The sequence below is a fragment of the Panthera leo genome, chromosome C1 (assembly GCF_018350215.1).
Source record: "Panthera leo isolate Ple1 chromosome C1, P.leo_Ple1_pat1.1, whole genome shotgun sequence".
Classification (NCBI taxonomy): Eukaryota; Metazoa; Chordata; class Mammalia; order Carnivora; family Felidae; genus Panthera; species Panthera leo.
Window position 1 is genome coordinate 3,787,259 of NC_056686.1, and position 27,088 is coordinate 3,814,346.

The 27,088-nt window shown below is 54.5% G+C and overlaps 1 protein-coding gene across 1 annotated transcript in view; it reads right to left on the bottom strand.

Annotated features, from left to right (window-relative positions):
* The window catches only part of NPHP4 (nephrocystin 4), a 110,415-nt gene that overhangs the window by 54,775 nt on the left and 28,552 nt on the right, over positions 1 to 27,088 (bottom strand). Inside the window, exons 6-9 of the mRNA XM_042953308.1 lie at positions 26,364 to 26,519; positions 15,305 to 15,441; positions 13,234 to 13,415; positions 12,418 to 12,544 (exon numbers count right to left, since the gene is read on the bottom strand). Of these exons, the coding sequence (XP_042809242.1) occupies positions 12,418 to 12,544; positions 13,234 to 13,415; positions 15,305 to 15,441; positions 26,364 to 26,519 (602 nt within the window). The remainder of the gene's footprint in view (positions 1 to 12,417; positions 12,545 to 13,233; positions 13,416 to 15,304; positions 15,442 to 26,363; positions 26,520 to 27,088) is intronic.

Here is a 27,088-nt window from a genome sequence, read left to right on the forward strand (position 1 = left end):
AACCAGCACCCTCCTCCGTCCAGGTCTCCCTTTCTGGCTCAAAGCGGCGGCGGCTTTTCTTTTAAAGACCGACATCATCCTTCTGACCTTTCCTGGTCCCATAAGGCTCTTTCTGCAGGTTTGTAAACAGGCTGTACCTCGCCCACGTCTGCACAAATCCATTAGGAAAACACCAGGAATGACACTTGTGTTCGTGATAGGAAACTTTGTAAAATAATGAAGAACGCACATGGGAATTCAAATCAGGATTATTTACACACAGTTTCTGCAGCTAAGTCCCAGCTCAGAATGAATGGCACGTTTCATCCATGTGACTCCGTGTACCTGGGAAATCAGCCAGGTCCTTCTCCTGCTTTCTCTATCACTGGCCAAGCGAAAGCAGCGAGGACACTAAGGAAAACCTAGGATTAGGGAAGAGTCATTTTCTCCAATATGGTTCGAGGGCTTGAGTCAGCGGTGTTTTAATGGCACACTTTCATCCATTCACTGAGAAGTAAGAATAAAACCACATTCCAGGCCCCGGTCGGGTGGGAAAACCCCTCATCAGCTGGGCAGTGATGCAAGGCAGAAGGCAAGGTCAGGAACTCCGGCTCTGACCGAGCCCGACAGGCAGATGCCGCAGGCTCCCTGGGAGGCAGCACATCGGGACCCCGGGAAGGCAAATTCTCGACCAGGGGCCACAGGACACTTGCAAGGAAGTCAGACTAGGAGCCCAGGAGGGCCCTTCCGGCCCAAGAGCACAGCGGCCCTAACCAGGGTCACAGTGACACAGTCCAGACCCGGGCCGCGGCCACACCTCCTCTGCCCCGACTCCAGGCCCGGCTGGTGACATGGGAGGAGCAAACCCCGAAGGTGGCGGGCAGTAACTGGAGCACGAGCTCAGCACCCCGCCTCCTGACGCTGTCCTCAGAGGCAGCAGAGGGCCATCTGCGCCCGTCTGGCATGAGGACGGTGGTGCCATGTGGTCCCTGGGCAGCCGAGGGAGCCGAGGGCCTCCGACGCTCTAGACCACCAGCCACACTCGCTAACCCAGGCAGCCCGGTTCGGGCCACGGTGACGGGGAGGGTGGACAGCCTGCATGGAGGGGGCCTCACACTCTTGGAAAGGAACCAAAGCCCACGCCCCATCTGTGATGGTGAAGGACATCGTCCCCAAGGAGAGGAGAGCCAAGGCGCCCGCTGACACGGGCTGCGTCCAGCAGAACGGCTGGGGCTCCCAGCGGACCCCGCTCACTTGCTGGACACGGGTCAGCTGCCACGCCCTTGTCCTGGCCAGGAGTCGACTGCGCTCGGGTCCAAGGTCACACACTCACAAAAGGACTCTGGCTGGAGCCCCACGCGGATGGCTCGACAGTCAGCGAGGCCGCACCACAGCCGAGCGTAGGTGCAAACAGCACCCAACATGGAAAAGGAAGCACATTCGTCTCCTCAGTCAGTCTCTCCAGACTGTTCCTTTGCCAGATGCTCTTCCTTCCTGCTGCTTCCCTCGGTCACGTGGGGATAAATGTCCAGAGTCAGCGTCTGGTCTTGAATTAATCTCTTCCTGAGGCCCCATCGTTAGGGGACCGACCTCACTTCAGGGGGGCCTGCTCTGACCCTTTAACGGAGCCAAACTTCAGATAGCAGCTGGGCTACCGCCTCCTCTGCCCTGGTTACAGGGGTGACCGGGGATTTGGGTCCCCGCCAGATCAACGAGAAAAACACTCACATCCTGGAAGTACCAGGAACCAGCAAAGTGAGAAGCCGAAGCACACGACCCTGTGTGACACTTCCGACGCGAGTCGAATACGAAGACGATGCCTGCGGCTCCCCATCCCGTTGGCCGATGACAGGGACACAAACCAGCACCAAGCAACTACAAATCCACTGCCCTTCAAAAACAAAATTACTATTGGGGCGCCTGGGTGGCTCAGTCGGCCGGGCGTCCGACTGCAGCTCGGTCACGATCTCACGGTTTGTGAGTTCGAGGCTCTGCGCTGACAGCTCGGAGCCTGGAGTCTGCTTTGGATTCTGGGTCTCCACCTCTCTCTCTGCCCCTCCCCCACTCACACTCTGTCTCTCTCTCAGAAATAAACATTAAAAATTTTAAAAATATTTTCAAAAAATGACTATACATGTGCCGGCAAAAACGGCCACTATAAAAACTACACAGACCCAATCATTTCTAGACTACTTTTCTAAACAGTCATCTATAAAATCCAGTTTATTATGGGATCAAAAATAAAATGAAATATGTGTCCAACTTTTCATGCTCTTTGTGCAAGTCCTTGTGGTTTAATCTTTCAAATTAGGTGATTCTGATATGCAATCTTCCAATTTCATGGTTCCTTTGGTTTCCCAGTCCTCGATCGATAGAGCTCTCCTCTGCACAGCGTATCCAGCTTCCCTCGCTCGTGTCTCCAACAGCTCTGACGAGAGGAGACAGTTAGCAAGTCACTGATCGCTCCTTTGCAAAGATTTCTGCGACAATTAGGGCTCGATGGCAATTCAATTGCCATTTATTAGCCTATGCTCCCTCTTACCAGGCCAGGGTGACAGCTGCAGGCAGGAACCTCCCCCACCCCAAGTCCCTCAAATCCCCCCAGCCCCAGCCCCAGCCCCAGGCTCTGAGGAGAAGGTCAGGTGCATCCAAGCAGGTGGGCAGAGTGAGAGCAGCTATTTAGCTGGCCACCATGATAAGGCTCCTCCTGTCGGTGAATTCTAGTGGTCGAGAGAAGATTGGTTACTGTAGAACGTCTTATCCTGTCCAATCAGGTTTGACTTCATGAAAAGAAGAAAAAAAATACATCACATTGCTCCCACTAAGACTTTTAATTGTAACAGCAAACAACACACGGGAGGCCAAAGGAACACACTTGGAATGTGAGCCAGGTTTGTCGCGGAACAGAAGAGCCACGCCAACATTCACCAGGCAAAGCCCAAACAGACAGAAAACAGACACCTGACCCCAGGAATGCCGCACTCTGGGCTCCCTGAGGTGGGCTTGACGGTGGCCTCAAAAATACATGTTTACATCCTAAGCCCTGAGCGTTGTGACTGTGACCTTATTTGGAAAAAGGGTCCATGCCCATGGAATTAATTATTATGAGATCAGGAGATCTGGATTATCCAGCTGGACCCTAAATCCAATGACAAGCATCCTTACAAAGCAGGACAGACAGAGAGACAGAGGGGGACGCGCAGAGGGAAGGCTGTGTGCAGGTGAAGGCAGGAGCTTCGCCATCAGCTAAGGGCCGCCAGCAGCCACCAACCCGGAAGAGGCAGGAAGGACCCTCCCCTGCAGCCTCCGAAGGGAGGGCCGCCGCCCTGCCTGCACTGGCTTCGGCCCAGTGCAACTGACTTTAAATCCGAGGCCTCCAGACCATGAGAGAATAAATGTCAATCACTTTGAGACACACACAGTTGGTGGCAATTTGGGCCGGCCGCCCCAGGAAATGAGCAAGGTCCCCTTGGCTTCTGTCCTCAGACCAACTTGAAAGTCATCTAGAGGCAGGTAAAAAGTCCACGTTATTTCATGAGGGTGATTTTCTCCAGCACTTCGGGGGGACCTTTCTCTTCCTGCCCCAGGCTCCTGGCCAGCACCAGACTCAGGGCCTGGCCACACCATAGAGGTGACAGCAGCGCCTGTCGGGGGACATGCTTGGGTGAACCGGAATGGGGAAACAAATGTGTGTCAAAGTGCCTCCCGGTGTCCCCAGTGTCAGCCACATCACAGAGGGACAAGGAAGCCAGAAGAAACGAGACCAGAGAGACATCACAGCTGAAGGAGGGGCGAGAGGCCGGGCCCTGGGCTGAGAGCAGGTAGGCTGTGCCCCGAGAACGCCCCCCACCAACGCAGGTGGCAGGGACCAGGGAACGGCCTCCAGAGGGGCACACGGGAGCAGCCAGAGCCCGACAAGGAGCAAGGCCGCCTGTAAGTTGCTCTCTTCCCGGCATTCTCCTCGAAGGACGCCAAGTCCTTGATCCCGGAGGCAGACTGCACAAGGCCACCCGAGGTGAGGAGTCGGGAGGCAGACAGACACCCAGAGCCTGGGTGACGCCCACCGGGCAAAGCACAGGCTCACACAACAGGTGTCACCGGCCCGGAGTCGTGCTTCCAAAAACGGATCGTTTAGATGCCAAAGCCCTTTGCAAATCTGACAGACAGTGAGGTGAGCTTGGCAGTGGCTGCAGGCTAATTTCCTTCACACGCATTCACGGTGGAAGAGGAAACCCAACAACACAGAATGAAAGTCACTTAGTCTCCCCTTGTAGGACACAGTATACATCACTTAAAAGCATAGGAATCTTCGGCAGGCAACATATTCATTTCATTCTGTGGAATAAAGGAATCATTTCTGAACATACACATGAGCAGTGAAAATCAACAGGACCGTGGTTTTAAGAAAGTTCCATAACCTGGGACAAGTCTTCATGCTGACTAAAGGGATCATAACGCTTTGGACCTCTCTGCAAAAAAGGTGTCACTTGACAGTGAAGGAAAGAAGCAAAGGCGAAACGGCCCTGAGCCCGGAGCTGTGCCTGGACCCTCTGGACACGGAGTCCCCAGCCAGCCGCCTTTGCACATGCGTCCGCGGGAGAACCGGCCCCTTGCCGTGTTCTTCTTCCCGCCCCCTCCTCGCACTGGGCCCATGGATGGCAGGGCCCAGGCTTGGCGGCCTGGCATGCCTTCCTGTGGGCACAGCCCCTCCACCTCTCAGGGCCAGCCTCCCCCCCCCCCCCCGCCACAGGTCAACAGGGGACTGCGTGCTTTGAAACAGCCACTGCTCCAGGGAAGGGGTGCACGGGAGGCCAGGGCTCATCCCTGGGTGAGGGGACCCCCAGGGGCCTCGAGAGAAGGCAGCTCTCTTCCAGAGTCAGCATCGGGGGAAGAAGTGAGCTCCTCCCAGTGGGAGGGGGAGGGGGACAGGGAAGGACGAGGGGCTGACGAGGCTGCAGACGGTCCAGGAGAGCACTCGCCAGGCGTCAGACCCGAAGGAAAAGCCAACCAGGGGATGTGACAACACAGCTTCTGCTTGTCCAGAGACAGGCTTCCCCCTGAGGACGGTGGGAGAGGGACACGGAGCCCTCTGCATACTCCTTACAGTGGGACTCACCTCAAAATACAGTGCAATTTTAAAACCAGTGTGTGGTATAGGGTAAGAGCCATGGGAACCGCTGATAAGTTTGTAAATGACTCTCCAGAAAAAAAACACCCACAGTGGTAAGCGAGAAGGTGCCATCAATGGAGGAAAAGGCCCTATTTACAACAGCAGCACAGAAATCAAGTACTTATCAATAAACATAATAAGCAACTGTTCAACTGTTTAAAAGCTACGTTTTAGGGGCACCTGGGTGGCTCAGTCGGTTAAGCGTCCAACTTCGGCTCAGGTCGTGATCTCGCGGTCTGTGAGTTCGAGCCCCGCAACGGGCTCTGTGCTGACAGCTCGGAGTCTGGAGCCTGCTTCGGACTCTGTGTCTCCCTCTCTCTCTGCCCCCTCCCTACTCTCTCTCTCAAAAATAAACAAGCATTAAAAACAAAAAAAATTTCTTTAAAAAAAAAAAAAAAAAGCAGGTGGCAGGGATGGGAAACCACAGCCCATCACAGAAATGGCTGATTCCGGGGCTGGAACAGGGAGGACGCAAGGTGAGCCTGGGGCCTCTCGTTATGCCAGGAAGTAGGAAACTGAGAGACATGATGGAGGACGTCACAAGGACACAGCCCGAAGGCACCGTGCACACTCTGGGACAGACACTGTGAGCACCAAATTAATCAGGAACGGCAGCTTTCAGCTTTTGGGGTTTTTTTAAAGGTGTCCGTGAGTCCATCGCCATAGGGAGCTGGAAACCCTCACGGCTACATGAGGGGCGGAGGTCTGTGCAGCTTAAAGGTCTCCCCACAGATTGCTTCTCAGCTGCAAGGAGGAAGACAGCAACTGTCCAGTGGGGACATCACACAAGACCTGACCAGGGATGCCGGGGTGGCTCAGTCGGTTGAGTACACAACTCTTGATCTCGGGGTCGTGGGTTCAAGCCCCACATTGGGGGTAGAGATTACTTAAAAAAAAAATCTTTAGGGGCACCTGGGTGGCTCAGTCAGTTGGGTGTCAGGCTGCTGATTTCAGCTCAGGTCATGATCTGTTTATGAGATTGAGCCCCACGCTGGGTTCTGTGCTGACAGCTTGGAACCTGCTTAGGATTCTCTCTCTCTCTCTCTCTCTGCCCCTCCCTCACTCATGTACACACTCTTTCTCTCTCTCAAAATAAACATTTTTTGAAAATTAAAAAAAAAACAAAATCTTAGAGGCGCCTGGGTGGCTCAGCCAGTTGAGTGTCCAACTTTAGCTCGGGTCATGATCTCGTGGTTCACGGGTTCGAGCCCTGGGTCGGGCTCCGTGCTGACAGCTCAGAGCCTGGAACCTGCTTCGGGTTGCGTCTCCCTCTCTCTCTGCCCGCCCCCCCCCCACTCGTTTTCTCTCTCTCTCTCTCTCTCTCTCTCTCAAAAAAAAATTAAAACATTAGAAAATAAAAAATGATAAAATCTTAAAAAAGAAACTAACTAGGCCAATGAGATGGGAGGGACCTCACGCATCTCTGCCGTGGGACCCTGAGGGACACACCGCACCCCTACCCCCTGCAGCGTTCCGGCAGGGATGCAGAAGCTGACTCCATCAGGAGGAAACACCACCAAATCTAACACAAGGAAGACTCACTTCAAAATGTTTCTTAAAGCAGGGAGACTGTCCTATAAAAATAAAATCATGAAATAAAGCAAGTGTGGCAAATGAGAACAGGTGAATCTGGGTTAAGAGTGGACTAATATTCCTGGTACTTCTGTAACTTGTCTGTAAGCTTAAAATCATGTCCAGATAAAATGTTTTTTTTTTCTTTTGTATTTGAACGCTTTATTGTTTGAGCATGAAGACTTAGCCCGTGGATAGTTAAAAAAGAAAGAAGTTTGAGACAAATGCAAAGAAGTATTGCTCTACAGAATAAATGAAACATGTATGAAATTTGCTTTCCTAAGCACCAGCGATGATAGAAACGTAAGTTACAAGAAAAATCTACAAAGAGTTTTGTAGCAGACCAACAGGTTTAGGGCACATTCCTGATCTGTTTAAGGGGCGACCAAAGGAGAGTATTTTCTCTAGCATGGAACTAAGTGGGCTGGCGTGGGTGGGTACAGAGGCTGCCACTGTCCACGCCCACCTTCTCCCGGTGTGCTGAAATGCACAGTCATTCTGGGATATCCAACGTTCTGTGTTCCAACAGTAGGGACCAAGGCACATATGGAGACTGTGATTTTCTTTAGCATCCAAAGAAAAAGTTTTTAAAGAAATTACATAAAGTCCTACTATGCCTTTTTTCCCCAAGAACAGTGTTAAGAATACGGAAAGGCAAGTGACAGACTGTGAGAACATATTCACAATCTGTGTATGTGACAGAAGACTTTTAGCAAAAATACATCAGACAGACTCCTATCTACCCAATAATAAAAAAGACACATAATCCTAAACAACGGAACAGTCACTTCACAAAGGACGATTAGAATGGCCAACCAACACAGGAACAGGACTCATCACTGGTGACCAAGGAAAGGCAAATTAATGCCCACTAGAAAGGCTGAAATTAAAAAGACGAAACCAGAAGCTGGTGAGGATGTGGAACAACTGTAATTCCCAAACAGCACTGGCACAACCACTTTGGAAAAACAGGCATTGCTTGGAAAGGTAACCTGTATCTACCTAGGACCCAGAACTCTGTTCCGTGGCATTCACCAAAAAGAAATGAAAACATACATCCACAAAGACTTGCCCAAGAATGCTTAGAGCAGCTTTATTTATTAGCTGGAAAAGCCAACCAACAGTAAAATGAAAACATAAATCTGCAAACACCATTACCTGATAAAAGATTAACACCCAGAACACGGAGAGAACTCCTAAACCCTGCAACAATACAAGAGACCACCCGACTCAGAAATGGGCAACGGACTTGAACAGACATTCTCCAACGAAAATACAGGCCCACAAGCATGTGAGAAGATATCTGTTCAGCATCACTGACCATCAGGAAAATGCGAATCAAAACCACAGAGAGACACCACCTCATGAAAACTATGAGTGCTGGCGAGGGTGTGGTGAAACCAGAGCCCTCAAGCACTGTTGCACTGTCGGCGGGGAACGTAACGTGGTGCAACCGACGTGGAAAAGTGTAGGGGTTCCTCAAAAAATTAAAAGTAGAATTTCCACACACTTCAGTAATTCTGCTTCTGGGTATACACCCAAAGGAATTGAAAGGAGGGTAGGGTCTCGAAGAGACACGGGTATTCCCATGTTCGTATTAGCATTTTTCACAATGTCTAAAACGGAGTAGCCACCCAGGCCCATCAACAGATGGCTGGATCAGTAAAATGTGGGATAGCCGTCCTTCAGCCGTAAGAAGGAAGGAAATTCTCCAACACGCAGCAACATGGATGAGCCGTGAGGACATTATGCTGAGTGAAGGAGACCAGTCACAAAGTACAAATACTGAACGATTCCACATACGTGAGGTCCCCAGGGTCGTCAAAGTCATAAAGACAGAAAGCATATGGTGGTGCCCGGGGCTGGAGAACGGGGCCAAGGAGGAGATAGTACTTCCTGGGGCCGGGGTTTCAGCTTTACAAGAGGTGAAGGGTTCTGGGAATGGATGGGGGTAACCACTGCCCAAGAGTGTGAACAGGCTTAATGCCACCAAACCACAGCGCTTAAAACCAGTGAAGATGGCCAAGTTTATGTTGTGTATTTTTACTACAAGAGAAAAAAGACATTAAAAAATAAAAGTCAGAATACCACTAAACTGTACACTTTAAAATTCTTTTAGGCCTTGTGAATTTCTCAATGAAATATTTTTTAAAAAGACAAACCAAACAAACAATTTTCAAAAGATAAGTGAGTGGATATCTTTCTTAAAGCCCCGAGGGGAACCCAACATTCAGGACAAAACAGAAGAGCCGGCAGCAGATCCCCTCTCATTCGGCGCTCCCCCCGCCCACCTCCCCCTCCGCCGCACACACAGGGCGCACTCGGCGGGCGCCCCTCCCCCCCCCCCCCCCCCCCCCCACACACACAGTGGGCAGTCTGGGCAGATGGAGGGCAGAGGCCCAGGTTGAGCAGGTGGAGGTGTGGCTACGCCATATGGAGGGCGCCATGGTGACGCTGGGACACCCGGCTCGCTGCAAGGGACGAGCCAGGTTATCCTGAAACATTTCCAGGAAACCCTCAAGACGCCTCTATTTCCAAGTTCTACAAGTGCAAATTCACATCATTTCAGAATAAATCAAGGCATGATTCGCACACGCCCGATACAGATTGTCAAAATGTTCGGCTCTGAGGAATCCCAGGCACCTGGCGAGCACCCAGATCTTTGTTATAGGGACTTGTCCAGAGAATACCAGCAAACACGTAAATAACAGACCAGCTCACCTTCCCCTTCTAGACATCCGGGAGGTATTCTGCCATGTGACTCCAAAAAAAAAGGGCTGTTTTGATCCCTGGCAGCCCGTGGGGGCTGGCACTTCTGACATAAAAATGCAACAGAGGACCTTGGGCCTGATTGTTTTTACGGCTGCCTTCGTTCTGTGTCTGTCTCTCAGGCCCCGGGAAGTCTGCTTTCTCGGCAAACGCTGATGGAGCCCACACTCCCGCAGCTGCCAGCGTTCCAAAATGCGCCGCCCCGTGCGGGCACACTGTCCCCACTCACTCAAATTCCCGGGAAGGAAGCTGTCTGGTGGGAACAAGTACCCCTCCGGCTCTTCACCGCCAGCCCAAGACAAACCACCCAGGCTTCAGCTGTGCTGGCTAAACACAAGATGCGAAAGCCCCACAGCGGACCGCCACCAAGGGGCGTGTCTTCTCAAAACCGTTTCTCTAGTTTGTTTTTAGTGACCGAACAAAACACTCAGGACCAAAAACTTCTCTCAGACACAGGTGACTGGGTGTCAGCTGGACACACTCCAGCCCAGATGGTGTCTCCCCCTCCGGATAAACCAGGTAAAAGTGACCCGTCTCACAAAGGGCCTCAGGAGACTAAGGCCCGTAGCTCCCGGTCCAAAGTGGGAGGAGTAACGGAACACGGGGTTAAGGGACGCGGCCAGGCCATCCTGACAACAGGTCACAGCACAAAAGGCAGCATCCGTGAGGGAGACGACCATGGCTGCCCCAGTCGTGCAGGAAGACCTGCTTCAGAAACCGTTTTCCAAACAAAAGCACAGTTAGCTTTCTGGCTCTGCCAGTTCCGATTCAGGAAAGGAGGCGAAGAATGTGCACGCGGGCTGCCTGGGCATCGATCGGGTGACAATGGAGAAACCCGCGTTAGGCGTTTAGGCGCGTCGACGGTTTTGCAGCGGTGTTTTTAAGCCCCACCGTTAGGAGACACGTACCGAACCGTTCAGAGAGGCAACGATGGGCTGTCTGGAACCTACGCGTCTGACCGTGAGCAGGTAACTTCTGGTCCACCACAGGCTTCTCTCTGCCATCGTATTTGAAATCTTCCACAACGAAAGGGTTAAGGGAAGAAAAGAAACGTACGTGCCACGACGTTCACAGTAATGAAAGCAGATCGTGACTGGATTTTGCTTGAAAATAAATCAAAACGGACTGTGGGAGTCGGTACAGACAGCAGAGGGCAGCGCGCACAGGTGTAACACCACTGGGCCACCCGGTTCATTTCACTGTTCGCCATCTGCCTCAGTTCGTGTCTGAAGCATCCGCCATACGAAGCTCTAATTCAGGGAAGGAAGGGGAGACCTACAGGTGGAACACAAGTGAAGAGTGTGCCCCACGACGGCCCAGAGAGGGTCCCAGGGCGAGCTGGCTGCGGCCTGTCCCCCCACCCCCTCCGGGCCACACCCCACCACCTGCCACGGGTTAAGCATTTCCATGAAGAGTTAACAAAATAACAAAGTGTCACATGAGACACATCCCTTTCTGCTTAGGTGCTTTGTAATCGCAAGCAAATCAACACTGTATGCGACACTTATGTTACATCATTACGTGGTATGACCACAATCAACATTCTGGCGGGACACCATCTATGTAAATGGGACACGGAGGGCGCCACGTCTCCCACCGCCACCCACGTCCTCCCAAGGGCAGCTCTGGGGTTCCAGCCCCAGAAGGCCCTCCCTCCCCGCAGAACCCCCCCCCCCCCAGGCCCAGGATGCCCACCCCAGGCAGCCAGGCACGCTCACACACGGTTGCATCTTAGATACAGTTCCTGGTAATAAATAAAGAAAAGCAGACCTGAGAAGGACACAGTGTGACCGTGTGTCCAGCTATAATCAGAACACCTGCCTCCAGATTTGCTCACCTGATCAGGACTCTCAATTATGCTGATCTGAGGTGTGGATGGCAGAGAGGTCAGCTCACTGCTGCCAGAGAACATGAGAAAATACAACAGCCCCTCCGCTCAGCACCCCGTTCCCCTTCCTAAGGCGCACCCCGGGGCCGTGCTCAGTCCCGCTCCTCAGACCGGCCACCATGGAAGGTACCCGGTCATCCTTGTTTTGTTTTTGACCTACTTGTTAAATTGATAACTTGCTTTTTCAAACGGAAACCGGAATCTTAAGTGTGGCATGATTTGGGTTTTCCAAAGAATCGACCTCCGTGATGTAAATGATGTCTGTATGCTATACCGTGACCTCTGAATAAGGCAGGGGTGTGGGTACCGACCCCCACATGGTCAAAAACCTGCGTGGAACTTTTGACTCTCCAAAAACATAACTGCTAAAAGCCTACAGCTGACCAAAAGCCTTACCAATAACAGAAACAGTCGATTAACACATGTTTTGTATGTGTACGTATTATATGCTGTATTCTTACAGTAAAATCGGCTGGAGGAAAAAAAAATGTCATTAAGAAAATCGTAACAAAAAAAAGAAAATCATAAGAAAAAAATACACTTACAGTACTCGACTGTATTTACCAAAAAACACCTGTTAGAAGTGGATCCTGTGTTGCTCAAGGGTCAACCGTATTTCTTCCAACTGAACCCTACAAATCCTTGCTCTTAGTTATGAGATAAGCACATTATCAAGTCACTGTAAGACATTTATCACTTGTCCAGATTCAAGCTTTACTACACTTAATATCATATGAAAAATACATTAAGATGAACTCAGTTTCCAAAATAAGTATCAATCTGGTAATTGTGAATTAACGCTGTGGTCATGCCCACCTGTTGCACTCTTTATTACCACCGGCTGGCAGAGCGTCCTATCACCACAGAGACGGGAAATGACAGTGACAAAGCGATCACTAGGGAGAAGTGTTTTCTAGGCTCACGATCGCGATCTACACCTGTCACCCACACTGCTAATATTACGCTGCTCTTAACAGAAACAACATTAGTGGCGACTTTGTTGACTCTCGGGGCACGGAGCCCAGGGCCGGGTTCTCACCTTGCCGTCTGCCCCTGAAGGGCTGTTGAACACGTACTCCAGCTGAAAGACGATGGCGAACGCAGGGTGACGGACCAGCTCACGGAGTCGGAGGCGGCTTCTCAAAACTAGAGCCTGGTTTCCAGAGCTGGGTCAAGAATAGGGCAGAGGCACGTCAGGCTGTGCCCCGCTGCCCTGCACCCACCTGGGTGCCGGGCGCTGCTGGTGCAGAGTCCCCCCCTCCCAGCAAGACCACTGGGCTCTTCTGTGTGTCCGGCCCCCAAGGCAGTTCCCAAATCAGAGCCTTTTCAGGTGCCTCAGTCAACACCTAAACAACAATTTCCAAACTGCCAGAGCGTATGTGAGGAGGACGGAACGGTACGGCCGGGTCTCCAGGGAGGCTCGTCCTCCAGGGCGCCCGCCTCTGCCCGGACTCTCACGCAGCACTCCTCAGAGAGGTCTCAGGTTCTGACCTGGGAGGCACAGGACTCAACAGGATGCAGACCGTCCTGCCTGCTGGTTCTCCATCATGGGAGAAACGGATCACAGGCACAGCTGGGGGAAAGCGTGCCAGGGTCTCCTCAGACCCTAAGCAGCCATAGCGCGAGGCATCTCTAATAGCACAAATCAGGATTTTCCCAAGCTTATAACACTGAGGTCTGCTCCTGATGGGTACAAGTCGCCAAGACAAAACAAAGTCAGCCAGGAAGAACCCCAGGTGGGCGGTGCACACTTCTCGTGCAAAAACAAATTGCATTTCGCTTTGATCCCGGGTTACATGCACACTCATACCTCCTACCTCCGCAGGACCAGACCTCACGTCCCTGGGGAGAATACCTGGCCTTTGAAGAAGAGCCAACTTTCCTGCTGAAACTGGCAGAGCGCGTCAAGGCCACGTCCATCTCGGGCACCAGCACCACGACCTGCGGCCTCTGCACGAAGCCCAGACCGTTGTGCACACCCACGCACAGGCGCCGCTCCAGGATCTCCAGCGTGCCGCCGTCCCGCGTAATGCCCTCCTAGGAAAGCACGCAGGAGACAGGGTAAGTCCCTCCGCGGGAGGGCGGAAGCTCCCGGGGGAGGGGCAAGCAGAGAGAAGAACCTTCAACAGAAGTTGCAGGAGTTTGCAGATCAGATGGTGCTGAGTGAACAGGAGTCCAAGCAAATGACAGGCAAATAAGGCCATCGAAACTACTGGCCTAGGCCATTTTCTAGGTAGTTTCAGCTTTTCTCACAAGGACAGCCTTCTGGGAGCAATGCACCCCGACACCACCTCCCCAAAGACGCCCGAATCGTTGAACTCTTGCTCAGGCTTCCACGGCTGAGCTCAATTCTCAAGGCGCACCAAACAAGCAAGCAGGGACCCAGGCCCCAGGGTGCAGGAGCCCACCGCCCCCCGAGGCACCTCCGCCCTCCCTGACACTCAGACACCGGAGACTTGGGCACAAGGGGCAGCAGGAACAGGGAGCATGTTTACGTGGGAAGTCATAAACCAATAAACATGGACTCTGCCCCAAAGTGATCGCGGATATTAAAGTGTTTCATCTTAACAAAAAATGTACAGGCACTTTAACAAATGAGCAAGGATAGTCCTCCAGGCTATTACTGTTTATTAAATTGTGTGATCGTTGCAGAACGGTCCCTGAATTTTCAAGTTTTCTTCACTGCCCATTAATCAAGCTGAACAGACCTAAACTCAGCCTATGAGTAATGAAAATAAAGCGATGGAGGTAAGAGACCAGCTACCAGTTGGGTAGGAACAAAAATACAAAGCAGTAAACCACGTAAGAAAGTGGTTTTTACGGGAACACATAGAATTCAACGCTGATGCTCCTAAAGCAGCTCTCCCCTCACGCAATCCACTCTGAGCAGCAAGAACACAGCGGGAACCACAGCAAGAGAATGTGCGCTGCTGTGGTTCCACCCTGTTCTCTGCTTGCGTTTCCGTGTCGTACGACACATCACGGGGAGCTGCCTTTTCGAGAACGGGTAGCGAGCACAGAGTCCGTCTCACCCGTGCGTGCCGTACTGCCACGGAGCGCCGGGGGGGCACCCGCTGGTGGCATCACCCACCGTCACGGCACGTGAAGACTAAAGGTCCGTGACGGGACGGGACGGCACGGTGTGAGGCGCCTCGGCTGCAGCGGCGAACCAGCCAAGTCCCTGTCCTCCGGGTGCCAATACCCACCGAGGGGACGACGACAGAGGAGCGGACAGGTAAGGAGACCGGGTGCTCTCGGGGACGGCCAGGCACCCAGAGAAATGAGCCAGGGGGCGGGAGGGGCCGCGGCCTCAGCAGCACGCTCAGGTGGCCGGTCAGGACAGCTGGATTTGCACAGAGACCTGAAGCCTGAGAGGAGCCACGTGAGGGTCTGGACACAGAATGTCCAGGAACGTGAGCTACGTGTCCAAAGGTCACCGTAGGGACGAGCTATGGCCCGTGACTGCCCGGAGTTTATGGGAATGTGTCACACGGGCAGGCGGAACTGGACACTGTGAGAGGAAGCCCCGTTCACAGAACGCGGCTCCACTGGCATAAAATGACAGATTTCTAGTCGTCTCCTTGGAATGAGCCAAGAATCTCGAAAACGACCTTTGTAAGTGCAGAATGTTTTGCTGGTTTCCCTATGCTCATTTGGAGATTTAATTTATTTTTAAATGAAGACTCTTTTAAGATATAACAAAACCAACGTTAGCAGCTTACGGTAACAACACCTTTGTCACACCGAAGTTAAGACGACAGGCTAGATGTCCCTCTTCGGCCACAAAGAGGGAGCACACGGGACCGTGTCATCAGGGGCTGAGCCGTCCACCCTGGTGGCATCAGAGGCCGGCAGCACCCCCATCTCTGCCCTGCCCTGCCCGCGTCTCTGCCGATCAGATGAAGTTCCCTGATGGAAGACAGTACCTCCCGGAAGCGATCACTGACGAGGAGTTCCAGAAGCTCTTCCTCAAATTTCTCCAGGGAAGGATAGAGCGTGAAGAACAAATCATCCAAGTCCCACGTGACAGACTTCTGAAGGCGAGGCTTTCGGAGGGCGTCCCCTGAAACAATGAGGGGGCTCGTGTAGAGTATCCGCGGGGAGGCCACGAGGGGGTCCAGGGCTCTCCCCCACCGAGGGCCAGGCCGTGGTACCCGCCCTCCGGGCAGAGGAGAGACCACGGGCACGGCACTCAGACCGAATCAGAACCCACCTCCGTTCGCACGGAGACACCAAGCTGATTCAACAAACCCAGATTTCATTTACGGCCCGATTTCTCCCCCCACCCTCCTCCAGACACACGTTTTATAATTCAGCAATCCAAAGAACGCAAACTACAGAACGCAGGCTAACATCTGTTCCTTTCGGTTTGGTTTCCCTTTGTCACTGACTTCCTCTCCAGCGAGAACCCAGCCAACGATGCCGTTTCTTATTTTTGTACATTTACCTTGAACCATTTGGAAACATGCAGAAATACTCACGAGCACATTAAGGCAACAAGCAAAAACACTGTCTGGGCTGGCACCGCCAGGCAAGAGCCCCCGTCCCAGACTAGGAGCTCCGTGAGGACAGAAGGGGACGGTGGGTCCTGGCATCCAGCTCGGTGCCCGGCTCAGAACAGGTGCATAAACCCTCGGCCTCAAGGGGCGCGGTCAGATCTGTGCAGAGCCCTCCCCTCTGGGCTGTGGCACAAAGACCAGGGCAGCAGGACAAAGGCCAAGCCCACTGCTTCCCCAGGAGCCCACAGCCCAGGCTCTGGCACCATGGCCCCAATCCCTGCATTCGATCTTCCTGCCCTGCCGCCCTCTTTGTCTCTTCCCGAGCTTCTACAAGCAAGAATTAAGGTGCAAAGTCAGACTTTCAGAGCCAATTCCGAAGTCAGAGAACGAAAACAATCGATGTGAGACTGGCGGAAGAGAGCGCAGTGAGATCCCCCCGACGTCCTGCGGAAGGTCAATCAGCACAGCCAGAGGGACCCCGTCGTTGCCCCCGCGTGTGCCAAGACCCTTAAAAATATCCACAGCCACCTTCTGCCTCGGTGATTCCACTTTCTCATCCTATTCAGCAAAATTAATCAAACGTAGAAGCAAAGCTTTATGTGCGAGAATACTCATGAAACCTGATTTATAACAGAAAAAAAATAAGAAACTACCTAGCACTCACTAGTGGGGGGTGTTGAGTAAACTACTGTGTGTCCATTTAAAATGAGAATGAACTCATATCGCCAAGGATTACTTAATGACTGAAAAGCAATCATAGCATCGTAGGTGAAAATAATACACATAAAATCGTGCATTAGACCCTTTAGTGCCAGTTTCACTTAAAAATCTATGCACGTACAAGGACACATAGATACCTGGGGGCAGTAATCGCACATTATTCCATTTCCTTCTTTACGGTTTTTCTACGCCTTCCCCGTCACAAACACACATCAGATTTGATGCTTCTGAGAAATTTTCTGCTTTCCTTTGTAACTTAAAAAGGAGCATCTGAAGCTGGTCGGTTGATGAGTCAGAACCCATTAAAAGTGCAGGTATAATTACTCACAATGGCCAGAAGGTAAAAATAACCCAGTGTCCAACAGCAGATGAACGGATAAGAAAAACGTGGTCAACCCACACGTGGAATATTCCCCAGCCTTCAAAGGGAAGGAAATTCTGACATGCGGATGATCCTTGAAGATGTTATGCTAAATGAAGTAAGACAGTCACAAAAAGGGCGAATCCTGGGTGATTCCAGTCACGCGAAGTACCAGAAACAGTCAAAGTCAGAGACAGAACGCAGAAGGGTGGGCGCCAGGGGCTAGGGGGCGGGGGTGGAGAGTGTAGACAAGGAAGTTCTGGCCGTGGATGGTGGGGGTGGGTACACGGCAACGTGAATGTACTTAATGCCACAAAAGTGCACGTTTTAAGCTGCTCACGTGGTAAATGTCATGCCATATCGACTTTCCCACAATTTTTCTTTAGAGTCCAACCTTTCTCGAAATGGTCCAGCAAGTGTCTGAGGCACATCCTGAATGGAGACGTTCCATCAGAGGAGGAGGAACCGCATGTTTGCACAGCCTGGCCCCGAGGAGCAGAAACCACAGCCCCAGGGCCTCCCCCCACACAGGCCGACGGGCCACACGGGATTGCTCACGCAGGATTTCAGAGAAGACGAGGCAGGGAGGCCACGGCCCTCCGGAGGCAGAGAAAGGAGGAGCAGGGACCGATCCCCGGCCAGTCGGACCCGGGCAGGTGGCGCCCAGGTGAACGAGCAGAGCGCCAGCGGCGACGCAGACCGGGAAGCGAGCGCGCAGACGCAGCAGGAAGTTGAGGAAAAGGAGGACAACGTAAAAGCGAGTCTGTTATCTCGTTCTTTTTATAGGCTCCACGCTTCCCGTCAAGTAGAGAGCAAGGGCACGTTAGTCACTCGCCCACACGGTGGGCAAACAGGCTCAGTCCTCTAGCGGCCCTGGTGGCACCCTCAGCACACGGCCGGTGCCCTCTCCCACAGTCACCAGAAGGAACACGTTGCCCGCACACACATGCTGCCTCGGAGCACAAGCAACTCCTTCGCGGGTCACCGAACAATCCCTCCGCTCTTGACTGTGGCTGAACTGTCGGCCAACACAGCTGGCCAGAGACAGGGGCCAGTCTTGAGGGCTCCAAGGGGGCACAGTGGCCCTCAAGCTCCCAGTGAGACCCCCCCACTACTGGCCTTAATGCAGTGGGACCACTTCACCCTGCCCCCGACCTGGGCTCTGGTCACTGGCCCGAGGCACCCTGGGGTGGGGGGACAACCAGCTGTGCCCAGCGCCCTCCCACCTGATGATCCTGTGCCAGCAATGCAGAAGGGCGCCATCACCCTGCACGACACGGCCCGCGGGCAAGGAGGAAGGGAGCAGCCACACCGCACGACACAGCCTGCCGGTCACCTTCTAGGTGCGGAGAATAACATGCCCTCAGTGCCCGCCTCTCCCAAGTGCTAAGCCTTGTTTCTGCAGAAACACAAAGGGGAAGCCCCGGGGCCCGCCCACCATGACCCGCTTCTCCCTGAGCTACTGCTGGGCAGCCCCCAGGCCACAGGTCCTTCCGGGGTTCCAAAAGCACCACTGACCGTGGAAAGACAGCCCTGTCTGCAGGCTGCAACCAAACGAAAACCTTGGCCCAGGACCAGGGGCATCACAGCCAGGACAGAGCCACGCGTGCAGTGGTCGCTCAGAGCACGACAGCCAAGCGGCTCGGCAGGAAGGCAGAAGTACAGGAGGCACCGGGGAGCAGGAGACAGAAGAACAGGGTGGAGAGGCGCACCGGCAGCGACACAACAGCTCCAGGGCCCAACGTAACACCGCGACGGCGACAACAGACCAAGGACAGGCCGGCCACCAGCAGGCCACCACAGGCCACAGCAGGCTCGGAGCCACATCTGAGACGCAGCAGACGGGGACGGGCTGGGCCCTGCGAAGCACAGGGGACGGTCACCAAACCAGGGCCCGTCAGCAGGAAGAGGACAGGCTGGCGGCGGGGTCTCCATTTCCCTGGGCCGACGCCACCGCCCGCCGGGGAGGGCCCGTGCGTCTTCCCGGCAGTCAGAATGAACTGTGCGCCTCCTGGAACCAGGGAGGGTAGCGGGGAGGTGACGTGCGCTCCGGGGCCGGGGCCCGGGTGTGAACCCCAGTTCTAATCCTCAGCCTCCTCAGCTACGAAAGCCAGGTGACAGCGCCCACCGCGGGACGGCGCTGCGGGGACCGAGCGAATACGTCAACGCTGTGCCCTGGAGAGGAGCCACGAGCTCGGAGTCACGGGCTCCCGGGAAAGGGCGCACACATATGTGTACGTACCTCCCAGACTGTCATCTTAAAGCCTCAGCACGGCTCATCCCGGGAAGAGTCTCTTCTCTTTATCTTACAAAGGCAAACGGGGCTTGGACAGCTAAGTGACTGGCCCGAGGCCACCCCACTCACAGGAACGTGCATGAGGGAGACTCAAATACTCAAGCTGCTGAGCACACGTCCACGAAGGGCCAGGCAAGTACCGTGAGGACTCCAGGGAACGAGTGGATTCGCAAATGCAGAATCCGTGAGTAACCAGGGCGGGGAGTGCTGGGAGCAGTGGACTCAGGCAGAACTCGGGGCGCTGGCTGAAGCCAGCCCTTGCAGGGACGGGCCGGCAGCACAGACGGACGGACAGACTCACGCTGTGTGCTGCCGCCACGGCCCATCCCGCGGCGAACCCGCTCCCCCACGCCAATCGCCCACGTACGTAAACTGAAATAAACTAAATCGGTGGGGGGCGCGGGCCATTTCCCAGACAGATCTCCCCTGGGATGAGTCCTTCTGGTACCACAGCTCAAGGGGTGACAGCGCGGCAGCGGGGGCGAGCCCCAGGTGTTAGGAAGGGGGCAGGGCCCAGCGCTTCTGGAAAGGGCCCGGTCCGGCAGGAAGCAGGCTCTGCACAGCCTCCCCATGACAAGAGCCATCAGCGACAACAAGAAGAGCCATGACCCGGGGTGCCTGGGTGGCTCAGTCGGTTGAGTGTCCAACTTCGACTCAGGTCACGATCTCACAGTTCATGAGTTCAAGCCCCATGTCAGGCTCTGTGCTGACAGCTCAGAGCCTGGAGCCTGCTTCAGATTCTGTGCCTCCCTCACACTGCCCCTCCCCCGCTCATGCTCACTCGCTCTCTCTCTCTCAAAAATATATAAACATTAAAAATAAATCAAAAAAAATAATAATAAGAGCCATGACCCTGGTCTCATGGTGAGGAAGAGCATCTCAGGCACAGAAGGGGGGGAGGAGGGAGGAAGGACACCTCTTCCATCAGGACACCAGGCTGAAGAGCCGTATCTGCACTGGCCACATAGAACCTTCTAGAGCCTGAAGGACCCGGGAGGCAGGGCTGGCTGGCATCCGGCAAGCTGTCCCCGGGCCATGTCTTGTGAAAGGCACAGGCTCCAGAGAAGGGCTCTCAGCAAAGCAGGCCTCCCCGGATGCTGTACCGCAGAAGGCAGCCCCAGGGCGGCCACAGCAGAGGACAGTGTCCCATGGAGAAAGGACAAGAGGTCCTGGGCTGAGCCCTTTCCAAGTCCTTGGCACTGGGCTCCACCAGCCCGGTCATCTGCTCCCAAATGCATCTCCGGGACAGGTCCCAAGAATGTCCCCCATTTTATGGAGAAAACGCAGCAGCAGAGACTGGGAGAGGTTAGGAAACTCAGGGCTCACCCCGCGGCCAGGAGTGGAGCCACGCTCACCAAGGTCTGTCGGCCCCACTGGACGGCTCCAACACCACCGTCTGTAAGTACTTGCTCAGTGCACCACCCACCTCAGCGGCCAGGATGGATGGAGCCTCGGCAGAGCCGACCTCCCCAGGGGGCAGCTCTTGGCCCTCATGCTCTGTAACTGGGCCTAGCTTTCATGTGTCTGTTGCCAAGCCTTTGGGTACAAATCTATTTCCCCAAAATAGCACTGCTCCTATGGGAAACAGACCCATTTCCCTCAGGGATTCCCACACACGCACTGCCGAGAAAATGGGGGTTACAGGTGCTGAACGAGCAAGAATTCCCTCCTAGTGACATCCTTCAGGGAGGTGCTCGGAAACACCCCCAGGTGCCCAAGGAGCTCCCCACGAGGTCCCAACAGGGTCCACAACCTCCCGGGGACACAGCTCTCCTGGAAGGATACTGGATCCATCAGAACGCACCCTACCACACGAACAGCGCTGCAAGAGAGGCAACGGGAAGAAAGGAGGCTGGGACGTGGCGCTTCTACAACACCTGCTGCCTCCGATGGCCGTGGTGAGGCGTGGGGTCTGCCCCTGCTGAAATCCACCCAAGACACGAGCACTCCACCCAGAGGCGCGCGCCGTGCCCTCACCCCTGCTCAGGGCCTGTGCACGCAGATGCACCCAGTGAGCTTTCCTGAATCCCAGACAAACCAGAGCATCGGTGGCCAGAGAAGGTATAAAGGTGCACACCACGCTGGGGGCGGTGGTTTTCTCTGGGGCGGTTCCCTGGGGACTGAGGCCGGAAGGAAGACTACCTTTGTCGTGTTAAAACTGGAGCTCACACAGGGCAGGAGCCCGCTCTGGGGGCACCACCCTGCCCACCCGCGCCCCGCGCTCACATGGGGCAATCCAGAAGCCGAATCCCCTCCTCACAAGGATATGAGTGGTCTGGGAGCCTGGGAGAAGAACCCCGCAGCCGCTGAGGTGCCTGGATGCCGTCTGCTGAAATGCACCATCAGCAGGTCAGGGGGCGGTGCATCCTTAAGGAGCACCTCAGGGCATTCCTGAGTGGGGACACCAACCAGAGCAGGCCACCATGTGGTAGCCGAGGGAGGGTCCACGGGGAAAGGCCACTTGCGGGGCATGTCTACAGGAGCGGACATGCAGGAGGGCGGGGCAGGGCCTTCCCAGTACAGAGCGGCCACTGAGTGAAACCAAAGGGAGGGACGAAGGAGGAAGGCAGTGAGGAAGGAAAGGTGGGAGGCAGATCACCAAGGGGGGTGTTCAAACCGGATGAAGGGGTCAGAGAGCCACTGGCCTGCGGGTCAGGGAGGACGAAGGCTCACTGTGAGGACGGCCGTGGGGGACGCGCACGCAGCAGGGACACCTCAGCGGCAGTCTTCCTCGGCCTCTCTGCCGCACACACATTCCCGGGACTCACAGCGTCCAGACCACCTCTGTGACCTCCACACAGGTCTCCCCGGAGGCCCCGCCCCCCCCCCCCCCCCACCCCCCCCCCCCGCCCAGATGCCGCGGAGTCACAGCTCACTCCCACTGAGGCCCCGGCAGAGGTCCATGGCCAAGTGCTCTGCTCCAGACGCTGCCGTGGTGGCAGCTGGCTGGGTGTGGGGGGAGCGGGAGGCCCTCTGCTTTCCTCCAGCTAGAAGCACCATGGGATGTGGGCCCAGGACCCCCACACCTCCCTGAGCACCTGGTGAGGAAGCCTCGCTCGGGACTCCGTTCCGCCCTGGCGTGGGCCCGTGGCCTTCGGGCCCAGTTCTAGAAAACGGGCTTCCCGCTTACACTGATGACCAGCTTCCACTGCACTCAGCCACTTTATGCAAAGCTCTGCGTCTGCTCCAGGGCCGGATGAGCTACCCGAGCCCTCTCCCAAACCCATCTCCGGAGACCACCTCCCACGCCGCCAGAGGCAGCCGCACGGCACCGGGCCCGTGACCGGCTCACAGCTCTGCGGCCACGAGAGCAGGCCAAGGAGCCCCAGGGCAGAGACTCGCTCGAAGCCAGGGCGTGGGGGCTCTCCTTGCAAGCGGCAGCTTTCAGGGGCACGTGAACAGTCACCCTGGTGCTGATGCGGCTGTCCAGGCCCGTCACACAGAAACAAGGGAAAGGTCGGAACCAAGCAAAGAACAGAAGACAGAGCGAGGGAGGCTGCATGAATTTCCTAGTTGCAGAGAAGAGACGATAGACCGACAGCACCTGCTAATCTGCACAGATTCTGAAAGCGTCCCTCGAAGGGAAGGCCTGCCTTTCTTCCGGGGAGTTACAAGGAGCCACCAGAACAACCACAATTAAGACCTGTCGTTTCCAGTCCCTCCCAGGCTGAAAACCACTCTTCAAAAGTCAGTCCTCACACAAAGCGGGGAGTCAAACTAGGGAAATGGGGAGAAGGTCGCTGACTGTGTCGCCACATCCTGGTCGTGACCTCGTGTGACAATTTGGGGCAAACTGGGCAAAGGACACACAGACTCTCCTTGCATTATTTGTTAAAACCACATGTGAATCTGGAATGACCTCAATAAAAATTTCCGTTAAACACGGCTCAATCCTCCTGTACTGTGGCATTTCCCAAGCAAACAAACATCCATGTCCCCACATGACAGCAAAATAAAGTCAGACCCTCTGCAAACTGCATGTGAATTCCACCACGGAAGCCGGTCCCAGTCCCTGCCTTGGCCCTTTCAGGGAGATAAAATGTCACCCAGCAAAGAAACCCTTTTCCAAGACTGAGTCACAAAAGCCCAGAAGACCCTGGGCAGGATTTATAACACAGACCGTAACCGCTGTCAGGACGCAAGCTGAGGGCCGCAAGGCCGTGAGCTAGATTTTCAACCCGGCATCTTGCATGTGAGGAGAAGGCTGAGCACAACGGGTTTCCTTTCTCAGAGTCTCAGGTGGTCACCGGGGGCCTTGGTGAGAAGCCGCATTCTGGTCCTTTCTCCCCGAGAAGGGGGAATGTGCCTGCCTGCCTGCCCACCCAAGCATATTCAGGCTCCACTCCACAGTCCCTGGTCATTGGTTTTTATTTTTTATTTATTTTTTTTTAATTTTTTTAATGTTTATTTATTTTTGACAGAGAGAGAGAGAGACAGAGTGTGAGCAGGGGAGGGGCAGAAAGAGAGAGAGACAGAATCCGAAGCAGGCCCCAGGCTCCGAGCTGTCAGCACAGAGCCCGACGCGGAGCTCGAACTCACAGACCGGGAGATCATGACCTGAGCCGAAGTTGGGACGCTCCACCGACTGAGCCACCCAGGCACCCCATCCTGGTCATTGGTTTTTAAATATGACACAGAGGCGCCCGGGGGGCTCAGTTGGGTAAGCATCGGACTCTCGATCTCGGGTCAGGTCATGGCCTCAGGGTCATGAGATCGAGCCCTGTGGCTCGAGATTGGGCTCTGCGCTGACAACGTGGAGACTGCTTAGGACTCTCTCTCTCCCTCTCTCTGTCCCTCCCTCACTCGCTTGTGTACAAGCGCTCTCTCTCTCTCAAATAAATTTTTAAGAAAACAACAACCTAAACTGTCATCAGTTTTGCAATTTCACAGGCACCGCCTGCATCCGGTAAGTGCCCCAGTGACCAGCTGGCTGCCCACACGAAGGGGGCAAATGGGAAGCCACTGGGGTTCAGATCCCTTCAGAAGACATGACCTGGGAGGACTCTATAGTGGCCCCCCGACCCCTCGGACTGCCACGAGATACTGAGAACAGACCCGGGACCGTCGGAGCTGCCCTCTTGCCCCAGCCGTAGTGACACAGACACAGGCCCCCGACGAGCTGTGGGTGTTGCCAGGCTTTCCCTGCAGCTCTGCTGACACCCGCTGGCGAGTCACAAAGTGATGGGGCCGCCTCAGGCCCCAACGAAAGGCTGCTTTCCCGGAACCCCAGGTCGGGTAAGACTTACGTAAGGGACTCTACGGCAGGTGTGCACCTAGGTTCCTGACATCAGCACACAGCACAGAGGCACTTACAGGGCCCTCCGTGACCGACGGGGCCAAGGTCTCCGAGCCGGACGCGGGTTGTCACATTGCTTTCAATCTCTACAGCAGAGACCCTGTGGCATTTTCTCTGTCTCCCTGTCTGTCCCCTCCTCCCTCTCGAGGGGACACAAGAGGATTACAGAGGGCGGTAAGACTTCCCATATGGGGCTGGGGGGTGGGGGGTTGAAGCTCAGTGAGCCACGGCAGACCCAAAGCCGGGACCAGTCCTAGGACTTGCTTCTGTTCATAGTTAATTTATCATTTTTCATGCATCGTTATCTCTTCTTAGGAAAAACAGTGACCTCGTGATGAGATGACCCCCACGGACCCATCCAAGAAACTCATGAACTCAGATAACAACGTCTGCATCCCAGCACGGACCAGAACACCAAGCCACGTGCAGGGACACCGTTACTGGAAACATTCTCATACTGGAGCTGAACTACACCTTTTCTTTGGGTTCTTGAGAGTCACTGTTCTAAGTCAAAACTCGGCACATCCCAACTCACACTCATGCCCCATCCTGGCTCTCCCTGGGCCAGAACAAGGAGCCAGACCACCCAGGACAAGAGGTTCCGCCGTGCGGGCGGGAAAGAACTGGGGTGGACCCTTCTCCTGGATTCCTCACGCAGCCAGACTAAAAGCCCCTGGAAGTACCCAGAAGGAGCATGAGGCCCAGGTCAAGGCCCATCAGCGGGACCCCAGAGCAGAGCACATCTCTGCAGTGATCTCCGAGGCACGAAGGGGTTGTCCCAAATCCACCGCTGGAGAACCTACTTCTAAATCACGCCAAGACGGAGTCCTGAGGCTTCCACGTGGATTTCAGTGTTCAAAGATTACCAACCCACTGCACACCACGTTCATAACAGCATTAGGCACAACAGCCAAAAGGCGGAACGACCCGGGTGTCCGTCCAAAGGTAAATGGACGAACACAACGTGGTCCATCCGTGCAATGGAATATTATTCAGCCTTAAAAAGGGAAGGAAGTCCCAAAATGTGATTCAACACGATGACCCTTGAGGACACGATGCCAAGCGAAATAAGCTGGTCACAGAAGTGGAATCCTGATGATTCCACTTCTAGAAGACCTTAGAGGAGTCAAATTCAGGGACAGAAAGAACGGTGGTGGCCAGGGGCTGGGGGAGGGGACATGGGGAGTGTGTATTTAGTGGGGACAGGGCTTCAGGTTGGGCCGATGAGAAGGTTCTGGATGTGGATGGTGGTGGTGGCGGCTGCACAACCACGAGAATGCGCTTAACGCTACCGAACTGCACACTTGAAGAGGGTCAGAATAGTAAATTCTGTGTCGTGTCTATTTCACCACAATTTAAAAGTAATTAATAATCGAGCCACGGACAGGGGCGTCCAGGAAGGCCGAGAGATCTAGCAAGTGGTTTTCCTGACCTTAGTCATAAAGATGTGAACTATCTGTCTTACGAAAGCGTTTCCCCAGGAAAGAAAACAGAAGTGATTTGAGGGACACGAGACACTGCTCAGAAGGGATGACAGGCAGACAGGGCATTGCCCCTCCCTCCTCCTCCCTCTCATCCCCTCCTTCCCCTCCCCTCTCTCCCTCCCGCCCCTGTCCTTCCCCCTCGCCCCACATCACCACCTCCCCCTCCCCCCCTCCCCCCTTCCCTCTCCCACCACCACCTCTACCAGGCCTCTTGCTGAGGGTGCCTAGCCACACCCAGACCCCTCTGTAGAGCCCAATTCCTATGAGGTCTAGCCATCAGCCGTCAATAATACAGACACACCAAATGGAGAGAGACGAGCAGCCCTTACCCTTTTCTCCGTGAGCGGGAAGGAGGCCAGGAATGTGCTGCAGACCAGACACCAGAAGGTTCTCGGGAAGAAGATGGAACACGGGCTCCAGGAGCGGGTGTGGCCTCAGCATGTACTGCAGGCTGCAGCTCTCCATGAGGGTCATATGCTTGTTTTCTGGGGGAGAAAACACCCATGTGACAGCTGTGACCAAAGGCCCTTTGGGTCAAACCAGTCGATAAACTGAGCATCTAAGAAAGAAACACCGCAAGCAGGAAACGCATTTTTCCACGAAGGCAGGGGAAATGCTCTGTTCAGCCTAAAAAGCAAAAAGAATTGATCCTTAAGAACTCTCTGGTGAAACTACAAACACACATACCTGCTTTTTATTTTTTTTTTTAAATGTTTGTTTATTTCTGAGAAAGACCATGCATGCCACAAGCAGGCAGAAAAGGGGGTCAGAGGATCAGAAGCGGGCTCTGTGCTGACAGCAGAGAGCCCGATGTGGGGCTCGAACTTACGAACCTTGAGATCATGACCTGAGCGGAAGTTGGACGCTTAACCGACTGGGCCACTCAGGCGCCCTCCCAGATACTCGTTTTTAATGCAACACAACAAATTCCCTCCTGCTCACCCCTCCCCCCGCCCCGAGTCATGAAGTCCAGAAACCGCCCGGTCCCCATTATCACCAGGGGTCTAGAAGGCAGCCTGGGCCCCAGCCTGCCTCCCTTCCCACTCAGCACCTG